This window comes from Bufo gargarizans, chromosome 3 (genome assembly GCF_014858855.1).
Source record: "Bufo gargarizans isolate SCDJY-AF-19 chromosome 3, ASM1485885v1, whole genome shotgun sequence".
Classification (NCBI taxonomy): domain Eukaryota; kingdom Metazoa; phylum Chordata; class Amphibia; order Anura; family Bufonidae; genus Bufo; species Bufo gargarizans.
In genome coordinates this window covers 206,879,920-206,893,551 of record NC_058082.1, presented here as the reverse complement: position 1 = coordinate 206,893,551, position 13,632 = coordinate 206,879,920, and the positions used below count along the sequence as shown (strand labels likewise).

General features: G+C 43.2%; 1 protein-coding gene across 1 annotated transcript in view; it reads left to right on the top strand.

The window, feature by feature from the left end:
• LONRF2 (LON peptidase N-terminal domain and ring finger 2) overlaps positions 1-13,632 on the top strand; it is a 59,783-nt gene that overhangs the window by 35,906 nt on the left and 10,245 nt on the right. Inside the window, exons 2-7 of the mRNA XM_044285560.1 lie at positions 2,128-2,246; positions 4,624-4,746; positions 5,883-6,038; positions 7,144-7,369; positions 7,517-7,616; positions 11,544-11,658. Of these exons, the coding sequence (XP_044141495.1) occupies positions 2,128-2,246; positions 4,624-4,746; positions 5,883-6,038; positions 7,144-7,369; positions 7,517-7,616; positions 11,544-11,658 (839 nt within the window). The remainder of the gene's footprint in view (positions 1-2,127; positions 2,247-4,623; positions 4,747-5,882; positions 6,039-7,143; positions 7,370-7,516; positions 7,617-11,543; positions 11,659-13,632) is intronic.

Below are 13,632 nucleotides of genomic sequence, written 5' to 3'. Positions count from 1 at the left end.
AAGCTGTTTAAAGGGGCTGTTCAGCTCTGAACCCGGACATAAGCTCCTCTTCACTTACCCCTTCATTTATGGCTGGAGTATTGGGGCATTTCCTGCTCCGATGCTCCCCCTTGCCCTTACGCTGCATTGTGCAGGGCAAGGGCTTTTTCTTCACTACCAGTGATGTACTGGGCATCTGATGGGTATGCTAGGCGGAGGCTTCTGCCTAGCAGTGAGCCCTTTGACGTCACTAGCACAAAAGGGCTGTCTTTAGCGCTGCCCTAGGCTGTTTTACAGACTAGAGCAGCTCTAAAGATCGCCCATTAGTGCCTGTGACGTCACAGCTATACTACGTATGGCGCTGTGCTTGGTAAGCTGCGAGAATGCTGCAGAGCTCTCATGCGTGCCATTGCTTTCTTAAGCAGCTGATCGGCGGATGTTCCTGTTAAGTTATCCTCTATCCACAGGGCATAGAGAATAACTATTAGATTGGTGGAGGTCCTACCACTAGAAACCCCACCGTCGCCCCATTCATCTGTATGGGAGTTCCACAGACAGTCGAGTACAGAGTTCGTCTATTTCTGGAACTCCCATAGAGCTGAATGGAGCTCCATTCATTTTCGCAGTCCCCGAGGGGTATTAAGTCTTCATTCTTGTGATCGGTGGGGATCCCAGCGATAGGATCCCCAGCAATCTTATAGTTATTCTCTATTCTGTAGATAGCGGATAACTTGTCACAGCTGGAATACTGCGTAGGTAACCCCATGAAATCGCATTGAATCGATTTTAATCTCATTGATATAGAATAGGCTGTATAAAGTTACACTAGTCAATGCTGTGGCTAACTTTACATACTGACTTGGTGTGTGTGTGTGTATATATATATATATATATATTTACACATGCAAATGGACTATGAATTGGTATACAATAATAGCAGAAAAATGCATTTTGCATTGCGTTTAGATTGTGCTCTTGTGACCTATTTATTTGCTATGATTAACCAGCATACACGTAGCTCCATTGTCTGATTTCTATTGAGAATCTGAGTCAGGTTGAACATTCACCTGCACCGCAGGTAGCCAGAAGTGCAGGAGAACAGCTCAGTCCTTTTGTTCTCTGTATTGCCTGCTTTCCCAGAGGTCAGACACCCGCTTGTGTGTGATGGCAATACCCCTTTAACCCTTAAAGTAAGTCCCCAAATATTTAGTCTACATTTCTTAAGTCTCAAACTACTACTCTAACAAGAAACCTTTCTAAACATGATTAAAAGGGTATTTGCCACAAGATATGCTATTAAAGGGGTTGTCCCATGAAAAATATTCTTCCATTTTCAAACCAGAACCTGGATCTGAATACTTTTGCAATTGCACATAATTAAAAATCTAATATATTCCCTGCATTGTTTACTTAAATTTATCTGTATAGCGCCACCTGCTGTTTGTTCTTGTCTTTATTTCTCTGTCCACCTTGCTGAGGTGGACACACATGCTCAGTTCCATTTTTCAACTGATATGGAGAAAACTGCTGCAGAGAGGACACACCGTATGAGCTGCAGCAGAGAGGACACTCTCCTTGAGCTGTCAGATTGATATAAATCTAGCAGAGCAATGAATGGGGAGATCTCTGGATCCATGTGAGGTACAGGGCTGGTTCTAACTTTGTTAGAAAGAGATTGTCATGTCCTATATGATGTCTGATTTTTATTTTGTGCATTAAACATGGGATAACCCCTTTAATATCTGATTGATACAGGTCTCACTTCTGATACCTGCAGATATGTGGAGAACAGGGGGTCCCCTGACCCTCCTGGTGAGTCAGCCGCCTCATGCAGACAGAAAATGAAGGGAAATGTCGCAGCTCATATAATGCTACGGCAGTTAAAGAAAACAGCACAGCCCACTTTACCATGGTAGAGAGCCCCGCAAAGGCATCATCACCTCGCCATTCTGTCTCTGCATGGATACAGCCTCCACCTCACCAGGCAGGTCGGGGGACCCACATTCTTCGCATAGGGGCAGGTCATGCACCTATCCAACATGTATAGCCCCTTTAATAGGCAGATTTGTGCCAGCACTGCATATTAAGTACCTTTTTCTGTGGTTGACCTACAAAAATGAAGCTCATTCTTTATTTTTTTCTCTTCAGCTCCCCGTGACTCCCTGTTAACAGTGCAAAGAGCTCAGCTCTACTCGGCCATGAAGAACTTCAAGCAAGCCCTTAATGATGCTGAGATGGTCTGCAGAAAACAACCTCTCTGGCCTAAGGTACATACGTAGTGGCTGCCCCTACAACTTCAAATTATAAAGGTTGAACTACATGTGACGTGTATTTTTGCCATAAACCTGCAGCGGAAATCTGAAGCTGACCCTATGATTTCTATTGCAGTTTGCACTGCTGGGGAATCTGCTCACAGCTTTGTCTCATTCCCCATTCAGCAGCAAATACGCCAAGATCCTCATTTAAAAAATTCACCATGTGAACATGCCCCTGTGTATAGTAAATGAGGCATTTCACAAGATCAGACACAGAGGCCTAAATAACTAATAAACTCCTCTAATTAGAAAGCAGTTTTTCGGGGGGAGGCTTTCTCCCTGATGGTTCCTTCAGTATCCATCAGTATCAGATTGACGGTGGTCCAACACCTGGCACCTCCGCCAATCAGCCGCTTTTCAACCAGCTGATCGGCAGGGTTGTCTGACCTCCACCGATCTGATATTGATGACCTACCCTGGGGATAAAATCCCAGAAATCCTCTTTAAGAAAACGACTGATCATAATAGATGCATCATATCTATCATAGATTCTGAAAACAAATGATCAAGTATCTTGAAATCCAAAAGCCCAATTTCTCCCCCTTCCTTTTCAGAGGAACATTACATACTTTTCTGTGTGCATCCGATAATCCAAATTACCTGTATAATGTCTCATGTCGGTGTACCTGATAGAAACCTGACTAACCCATTATAGGTCAATGCAGCTTAAATGGGTTTTCCAGGATTTTAATACTGATGACCTATCCCCGGGATAGGACATCAATATCAGATTGGTGGGGGTCCGACACCCAGCGCCCCTGCCGATCAGCTGTTTGAAGAGAAGGCCGTGCTCCATGGTGAGTGCTACCTTTCCTTCATTGTTTACCTGCTCAACGTCGACATTGCAGCGGTGAGCAGATGTAATTACAAGCCATGTATAGGAACGAGTCATCCCATTGTAGTGAACGGGATGGCTTCCTGTAATTATACCTGCTCACCGCTGCAATGTCGACGGTGAGCAGGTAAATAATAAAGGGAAAGCTGCACTGGCACGGAGCATGGCCTTCTCTTCAACCAGCTGATCAGCCTTGGTGCTGGACCTCCACTGATATTGATGACCTATCCTGAGGATAAAATCTCGGAAAACCCCTTTAAGAAAATGGCTGATCATAATGGATCCATCATATCTATCATAGATCCATCCCCCTACACATAATATAGTCTTCATCTTATGTGTATGGGCATATCACCGCCGATCATGTAAAATTCCAGGTTATCTTGCAGTCGTTCTGCCAATTATCAGAATTTCTGGACTATCAAGTGCCTAATTAAAGGAATTTTACAGGACTAGGCTCAGGCAACAAAAAGGGTCACACAACAGCTTCAGTCGCCCCAAAGCGATAGAGATATTCTGAAAGTTGACTTTAGATGTAGGTTCACAGCAGTATGGAGATCCTGGACAGAGAACTGGTTATGGTGAAAATGTAATATTGTAATCTGATTTTTATTGCAGTTTCCATAAATCACAAATGATGGCACAGGGCATATTTGTGCCATAATAGGTGACTTCTTGAGCTTCACGTCGCTTATCTAATCTGATTTTAGTGCAGTTTCCTTTCCAGAATTGCAAAAATGCCATTTTACTGTGCGAGTCATGTGTCTCCCATGTGCGTTAGACATTCCTCTAAATGTTATTCAGACTCTCCTTTCTTTCTCGTAACCTTTTGCTTGGTCCAACTGAGGGGAAGGGGGGGGGGGGGGGGCTTATCAAAGGTCTTACACCACTATTTTGAGGTACAAAAAAGTCTACAATTATGGCTCAGGGCATATTTGTGCCATAATTGGAAACTTTTTGAGCGTCTCCTTTCTAAGTGGTGAGGAAAGGGGCTAGGCTTCCCATGCCCTGCTGGATTTACTATAAATTACACCAGAAATTGGTGTAAGTTATAGCTCACGTCTACACTTCTCACCTCTACATTTGAGTTTCTGGTACACGGAGGGGCAGAGATGCTCTTAATTTATGAAAAGGCAACTGTCTCTTAATAAATTAGGCACATCTCGCTCCGGCCTGCAGGAGAACATCACAAGCTACATCCCTCAAGGTTGCTCGCTGATATTAACTGACCAGGGTGCTGAGAAGGCCATGTCTACAAAAGCTAGGCCTCAACATCTGCAGCATGACTATTTGCCATCACATATTTCTCATCTCCTTATCTTTGTGAGAAGCAAGACCTCATTAATACATTATCTTGTCTCCGGAGAACATCATGTCCTTTGCTGTTAATGTAATCCTGTGTGCCAGTTTAATGGGTAGGATTATTTTTAGAAAGCGTGGTACAAGATGCTTGGTTAATCGCCTTTAAAGCATGTCACGTTGTTGTGTGTGCAGGGACATTATGTCAAGGCAGAGGCGCTTTCCGCACTGGGGAGGACGGAGGAGGCTTTGAAGGAGTTTCTGCTTTGTGTTGCCTTAAACCCGGAATGGAGTTTAGTGAAGTTGGAAGCACAAAAGGTAGCTCTGAGAATGTCATATCTGTGCATCTTCTTCAGTTATCCTTCTGATTCATTTCATTCACTTGTGACTGGTGCCTACACCGTAAACCAGGCATCCTCAAACTGCGGCCCTCCAGCTGTTGTAAAACTACAACTCCCACAATGCCCTGCTGTAGGCTGATAGCTGTAGGCTGTTCGGGCATGCTGGGAGTTGTCGTTTTGCAACAGCTGGAGGGCCGCAGTTTGAGGATGCCTGCCGTAAACCCTTGTGTGCACTGATAAGCACTGTCAACCATACAGCTTCAGGTTTATGGTAAAATGTAGTAAATCTGGAAACCTCCTAACCCTGGTCCAAGCATAAACTGAAGACAAAACACCAGCTCTTGTGTCTGGAAGCACTAGTCATATTTATATCTCCGCCGATGACCAGTGGACCTGATCTCACCATCAATGAGCATCTTGCAGTCAAACATACAAATGCAGAAGGTGCAGCTGTAGCCTTTTTCACCCGTACACCCAAAACCTGTGGAAGAGAGAGTTTTTTCTGCAAGGTTTCTCATTGTGTCTGATTCTTTTAAGTAGGTAAATGCATTACCAGTCCACCCAAATATAATACTGCTACTTACAGCGCCCATATGGGTTGTCACCCAACTTTTTGTAGACTCAAAATGGTCTATCCATGTACATTGCTATGCAGAGTGGTTATTGATGCTGATATTATTTGAACAGTCTCCATGGAAAGATGGCTGACATCTAGTATGGGCACAATAATGGGTTTCCTAAATAATTGTCAGACCTTATCAACATGCAATCAGCTCAGTGGAATACACATAAAGGCAGCTCAGCTACATCTGCTCTATTTCTAGACAAGTTTTATTTAATTGCAGCATACCTTGTGACTAGTGACCGTGACTGTATTTTAGGAAATTTCACATTGAGGTCTTTGTTTGCAGCCTGTATTACTTTTGCTGGAAATCATCAGCTACTGAAACGTAGAAAATATGTATTCTTAAAACACCCTAAGGGTACATTCACACGTCCGTAGTTCTGGGTCCGCATCCATTCCGCAATTTTTCACATTGATTTCACACGCAACGATAACATATTCTTTAATTGGGCGTAACCTTAAATAATTTCCATTGTCTTTTCCGTCAGCTGATGTGTGAAATGCTGTTTCCAGCCTTTGAGAATGTCCAGGCCAGTCTTACTGCCCGCGTTCCAGGCCCATATAATAGATTGAAGCCTGTGTCTTTAAACGGTCCAAACAGCTCTCCTTCTGTGGATGATGTACCTCTGCCAGGAGGCTCAAAGGTAAAATGCATTGACTTTCCGGAATATATTAAGCATTGTCCATCATCATCATGTGTATGTGTTCCTAGTTGTAAGCTGTCTGCTGGAGCTTACAATTTATTTCCCGCACATGCACAATAGGATCCGTTTTATTGCAAGAAAGGTAATGCTCTGAACATAGTGAAATCAGAAAACACCATGAAATTAAGCAAATGCTACAGAGAAGCATGTTATAGAACAGTGATGGTGAACCTTCTACAGATCGAGTGCCCAAACTGCAACCCAATACCCACTTATTTATGGCAAAGTGCCAACACGGCAATGTAACCTGAATACTACAGGCCAATATAGTATATCTTCCATATTCTTTATCACTTGGCTATAATAGCCTGTCTACATTCGGTGCGCTTCCCGTGCTGTTCATAGTGCGCCCTGCGCTGGAGAACGGCAGGAAAAGTCTAAGGAATATTGTTACAGCATAGACTTTTTCCAGGATGCCTTTGGCACTTGTGCCATAGTTCCCCACCAATGTTATAGAGGCTCAACCAACTACCAGTTCAGTACACATCCATCTTAGGATCCATTCACACGTCCGCAACTGTTTTGCAGATCCACAAAACACGGACACCGGCCATGTGCGTTCCGCATTGCACATGGCCGGCACTATAATAGAAAGGCCTTTTCTTGTCCGTGTCTGCGGACAAGAATAGGACATGTTCTATTTTTTTTGCGGGGCCGCGGAACGGAAGTGCGGATGCATCTTTTGAGGCCCTGTTGAAAAAGAATGCGTCTACACCTGTTCCGCAAAATTGCAGAGCGGATGTGGAACCATTTTGCGGATGTGTGAATGGACCCTTAATCTGGCTATACACATTCAACAGCTAGGGGGAGTCCTCCCTTTGCATTTCACTGCCTGTTTTCAGGAGCACAGCATCAGAATGCGAATCGCTGTAAAGATACAATATCGGACTGACTCTTTTACACTATACGCCGCTTACTGTAGTTTGGGAAAGGAAGGAGGGGTGTTTTAGAGAGATTTCCTTCAATATTTTGTACAACTTCTGATTGATTCCTGGCAGGATTGACATGAGCTTTTGCTCACGTCACTGTATTGTCTATTTTACAGGACCTTGTGTTTAGACTAACCAAAGCCTCGTTTCCAAATTCTGATCTTCTTGAAATGAAGAATGTTGTAGACTGTTCTGATATATGTGACCTGCCAGATGACAAAGCAACAAAGACCCTTGGAAGCGTCCTCTCTTGCCTTCCTGGAGTAGGTGTGAAGAGAAAACGTGCCCGCACCTCTGAAGATGTTCAGAGTATTGAGCTCCCTGCCAAAGTCATCAGGAATGGTAAGACTGAGAAATCTCCTGCCACAAAACTTGCCAGGGTCCCTTTATGTTAAATCAGTGTCATGGTATATGTGGTAGGGTCTAATGTATTCCTGTATGGCATATGTGTGGCTGAAGAGGAACAAACCTATTGTGTTTACTCCACAGATGCCGAATCCCAGTGGGAAGAGCCTACCTCACACTTGGTTAGAGAGATCCCCAAAGATTTGCTGGATTCTTCCGATTTTGAGTGTTCTCTCTGCATGAGGTATTATTTTACAAATTATTGTAACTTTGCCTTTAATACAGACATCGATGACATGCTGTGGATGTTCTGTATAAGAGGAGAAAAGTAAGGGACCCAGGACAGACCCTTGAGGGACACCAACAGAGAAGGGGTGGAATTGGAAAAAAAAACACCATATTTATGGTATTATGATGCTAGATTTTCAATATAAACTATGGTAATTCACATAAGGAATGGGTTGTCATCTGGGGACAGGGGTTTGTAGTGTTTTAATACAATCCACTACTGTTTGGTCATCACACATAGACAACCATAGAGAAAGAATAGAGTGGCAGAGCATATGCTGAAAGAGGACCTTTCATGTTTTTAAAAAATTTATTTTTAATTCTAGATAAATACCTTTACTTGCGGGGTACCCCCCGCTGATGCTGCCGGGCATCTCCTTCTCCCTGGCTGTGCTGCGATCCAATAACAGCGGAGAGCGTCACAACCAGGGAGAAGGTGAGTTTTTTTTTTTTCTCTCTGGCTGTGACGCTCTCCGCTGTGATTGGATCGCGGCACAGCCAGGCAGAAGTAGACAGCCCGGACCAGCAGGAGTGCCAATCTGGGCTATTTAACACTTTACATGCCGCGTGCAATGGCACCCGCCGCATGTAAAGTGCTGACAGAGGGAGGTGGACTCCCTTTGTCTCCTATTGGCACCCCACAAATGCAATCGAAGGGGTGCCGATGTATGTAAAGGCTGGCAGTGGTCTGATGTAGGCCCCAGACCAGCCTTGAGTAATTTCTAGCAAGCCAAGTAAGAACAGCACTGACATTAAAATGCAATGCACTATAGGGATAATGCATTGCATTTTAAAATCAATCAAAAAGCTGTCTGTTATAGTCCCCTTGAGGTAAAAAAATAAAAATTCCATAAAAAAATTACGCTTTTCAATGAAAAAAATAGCAAAAAAAAAAATCTCCCCAATATGTTTGGTATTGCCACGTCTGTAACGACCTGGACTACATAAATATCATTTAAATGATCCCCTACGGTGAACACCGTAAAAAAAAAAAAAAAAAAAGACAGAATTGCTAATTTATTCTTAGTTGCCACCGAAAAAACTTAATAACAAGCGATCAAAAAACGCCATTTACTCCAAAATGATACCAATGAAAAACACAAGTCGTCCCGCAAAATCAAGCCCTCACACAACTCCATAGAAAGAAAAATAAAAAAGTTATGGGTCTTGGGAAGCAGCAATGCAAAAAAAAAAATTCTTAAAAAAAAAGAAAAAAAAAGGTTTTATTGCAAAAAAAGTTGTAAAACTATATGTATTTGGTATCACTGTAAACATACTGACCCAGAGAATAAAGATATTATGTTATTTATGCAAAAAAATGAACGCCATAAAATTTATAACGTAAAAACGCAGTGGCAGTATTGCTGTTTTTCCCATCTCCCTCCCAGAAAGAGTTAATAAAAGTTAATCAGAAAGTTACGTTTTATGGTGCCATGAAAAACTACAATTTGTCCCGCAAAAACAAGCCCTCATAAAGCTATATAGACGGAAAAATAAAAAAGTTATAGCTCTTAAATGCAACAATGAAAAAGGAAGAAAAAAAATGCTTGGGGTCAGTAAGGCCCAAAACAGACTGGTCACTAGGGGGTTAAAGCTGCGACCGCGACAACGAGGGACTTGTCAGTTCTTGGCACAGTGTGTGGGCAGCTAAGCTAAGTGGATCTAAGCCGCAAGCAGGTCCGCGGTATTCAAAGTGAACAATGCAGTCACAATTTGCCGTGTAAATGGGCCCTAAAGGTTGCCAGTTTTGTTTTTAATTCCCCAAAACTGAACAATCTCTTTATTATTACAAAGCTGTATACAATAAATACATAAATATTACTTTATTATAAATATAGTCCCAATTACCTTTCATTAGTTATAATGGCTTGTTTTTCCTAGGGAGCAATCATCAGCAGAAATACTACTAGTACACACAAAACCTGTCCTAATCACACAGCAGGACAAGTTACTTTAGAGCAGTGAGCTAAAGAGCTGCCTCCTCCTCTTCAATTTGTCAAGAATTATGATCCTGAATACAGTTTAATATAATCTTCAGCTGAATCTCTGTAGGAATGGAGTTCATGAGGAGACATGAAGTACAGAGAGGAGGGTGGGGATGTGGATAATGAGCAGCAGCTCTTCTATGTAGTCTCCATTACCACAGTCTGTCCTGTCCATCCTCTCTGTACAACATGTCTCCATGTGAACTCCATTCTCACAGAGATTCAGCTGAAGATCCCTGACAAACAGAGAGGATGAGGCAGCTTTTTAGCTCAGTGTTCTGTCACGGCTGAGGATGGGGGAAACCCTCAGCCGTGCGATGGTGGAAGATGGTCGCTGCTTGACCAGGACGACAGGATTAGGGAGCAGGTCACCTCCTATCGCGTCCCTAACCTGACCCTAACTCCTAGCTGCATGGGCCGACCTTTAAGGTAGGAGGACCCATGCTCAGGAACCTCGGAGCCCTAACTCACCCTCCGACCGGTCCCTGAACTAGGAGTCAGGGTTAGACAACCTGTTCCTTCTGGATACGGAGGAACAGGAGTCTCACTGGCCAAGCTGCAAGGAAGGGAGAACAAATACAACCTATGGCAATGGCAGGTACTTGCCACAAACAGAACTCTCACCTGCCACAGACAAAGCCTGGAACCCATGTGGAAGTACAGCCCACAGACAACAGGACTCAGCACACAGCACACAACACACAACACACGAGAACCCAGGACCATAGGTGCAATAAACAAGCATAAAACCAAACACATCTTCAAGACACCAAACGACATTATATTTGCTATGACCAGAAAGGATGGCCCCCACTGGCAGTTGGTAAGTAACCAGGAGGATGTCTCCAGCCAGCATGGCTAAAGCACCCTCTCTGGCTACTGCCTACAACTGAGGCTTTATAGAGCCAAGAGGCCACACCCAACAATCAGACACACCCCGTGACTCACACACACAGAAAGGGAGTTAACCCTTCCAAAACCACAGAAGGGAAAACACAACTTAAAGGGGAAGTGTCCATACAACAAACACACTGTGGCTGTTGCCGCAGGCAACGACATGGGTGGCAACCGTGTCCTGGGAGTCAGCCCGGAGGCTGGGACACTGCCACCACATGTACACTATACAACCAAACGTTGCCACGGGCAACCACAGTGCAGGAAAGATGTCAGTGCACACCAAACATAAACAGAGTGCACACAGACATACAAAAGTGCATACAAACGCGCACACAACTCCAAGGGAACCGCACACATAGCTGTTGTCCGCGGCAACCGCACTTGAGGCTAACAACATTATGCCTCCAGCTGCGGTTGACACTACAACCCAAACCGCGGGCAACTGTATGCGGCTCCCAAGGAGTCACGGCCATAAATATGGTTGTGACATGTTCTTAAGTAAATTGTCCTGCTGTGTGATTTGGATAGGTTTTATGTGTACTAGTAGGATTTTATTTTCCCTGATTGCTGCCTAGACAAAACGAGCCATTATAACTAATGAAAGGTATTTGGAAATATATTTATAATAAAGTAATATTTCGGTATTTTCATTTTCTTACTACCTGGAGAACCCCTTTAAGCAAATCCTGTGATGTAGAATTCTCTATCGCTTTGAATCAACAGCGCCACCATCTGATAGAAAGTAGATGTTTTTTTATCTGTTAAATAACACAGCAGGCGTTCTGTGTCATGTTGATACTGGGGAGATTATCAGGGACGGGAAATCAAAAAAGAGATTAGTGAAAAGTAGGCCAATCCTCTTCGACGACAATGAAGGCGTATCATTGACATACAATCTACAAGTTCATTGAGAATTGTAAAAGAGATCCTTAGCCCTTGTTTCCTCACTTATGTACTTTTGTACATTTACATTTTATATATCCTTCTGTTTGTTTGTTCAGGTTATTTTATGAGCCTGTAGCCACTCCATGTGGGCATACATTCTGCCTCAAATGCCTTGAGCGTTGCCTGGATCACAACCCTCACTGTCCCCTCTGCAAGGAAAATTTGTCACAGGTGAGTACATCATTATTTAGACATCACCTTTTATTTTTGTATTAGCACCTATTGGCATTGGTGCACAGCTTCCATTAGGTAGACTTTATCCCATCCTTCCACCACAGCAGCCCTGAAGCATACTAATGCAAGAGGTTCTTTAAGTCCATGTAAATTACTACCTTAAAGTAATATGTGTGCTCTGAAAGAAGAGTTATAGGGGTTCTGCAGTTTTTTTAAACTGATGATCTATCCTCTGGATAGATCATCAGCATCTGATCGGCGGGGGTCCGACAGCGGGGTTTAAAAAAACTGCAAAACCCTTTTAAAGAAGGGATAGTCCTATAATGCAACAGTGAATATATGGAAAGTGGACGCTTGAAGACTAAACCATTTTAAAACTACATTTACATGGTGCCGTTATCATTCCAATTCATATTGTGCCCAGTGTAAAAGTGTAAATCGGCAAAGAGATCAACGTCAAAGCTAAAGTTTATCACAATTACATATGCATACATAGAATTAACACTGTCATTAGCAGAAGTTATTAAAGGCACCTGTCAGCAGATTTGTACCTATGACACTGGCTGACCTGTTACATGTGTTCTTGGAACTGAAGGCCTCTGTGTTGGTCCCATGTTCATATGTGCTCACATTCCTGAGAAAAATGATGTTTTAATATATGCAAATTAGCCTCTAGGAGCAACGGGGGAGTTGCCATTACACCTAGATTCTCTGCTCTCTCTACAACTGCCGCGTCCTCTGCACTTTGACAGGGCCACACATGATGACGTTTTCTCTGCCTGGGCCAGTCACTCAAAGTGCAGAGTGTGTGGCAGTTGCAGAGAGAGCAGAGCCTCTAGGTGTAATGGTAACGCCCCCGTTGCTCCTAGAGGCTCATTTGCATATATCAAAACGTCATTTTTCTCAGCAGTGCAGGTACATATGCACATGGGACCAACACAGATGCCTTGAGTGTACTTAAAGCCATGTCCATCTGATACTTTTCTGACCACCCTTTGTTCAGTATTTACACTGGATAAAGTGGAGTAATGGCAGTTCCTGAAGTAGTAAAATAGGTTTATAATGGATCGGATCTGTGTCTGGCCGCACTTCTGTCATTAGACTGGGTATACAAGGGAATATGGGCAACTGGCCCCTGTATTCTTTTCTAAATGCAAGTGGTTAAAATAAAAGTATACCTGCCTAAATGACTCTAAGAATGACCATTAATAGACAGTAACCAGCCCCCTCTGCAAGTCACTGGGGGAGATTTATCAAACTGGTGTAAAGTAGAACTGGCTTAGTAACCCATAGCAACCAATCATATTCCAACTTTCATTTTTCAACGCCCCTTTGGAAAATGAAAGGTAAAATCTGATTGGTTGCTATGGGCAACTAAACCAGTTCTACTTTACACCAGTTTGATAAATCTCCCCCACAGTATCTGAGACCAGTGCACAAGAACTGATAGGAAAATTAGTATTTTGCAATGACTACTGTATGTTAAATTAAACAACTGATGGCCCTGTTACAATGGCAGATGCACAGGCAATTATCGGGATCAAACCATTTGCTCATGATTATTGACTGATACCTCTCAGAAGAAAGATCTGCAGTCACGTGCAGTAATTGTCCCCTCTGTAGGGGAGGCATAATCACTACTGCGATTGCTCTTCCCCTTATAGGTTCAATGTTTGCGAGCAGCAGATTCCTGTTTAGACAGGGCGATGTGCAGCCGGAAAATGATGATTGTATTGTACGCGCCTCATGAAATATGCGATCACCTAAAGAATGATCGTTTGCTTGTTTGTCAAGTGATCAGTGGCACCTTTACATGGGGCAGTTATTGGAAACGAGCGCTCGTATTTGTGCTTATTACCTATAATTACCAAGATTCCTGGCCGTGTAAAAAGCCCTTTAAGGGGTTTTGTCACTTCAGTAAATGGCATTTATCATGTAGAGAAAGCTAATACATGGCACTAATGTATTGTG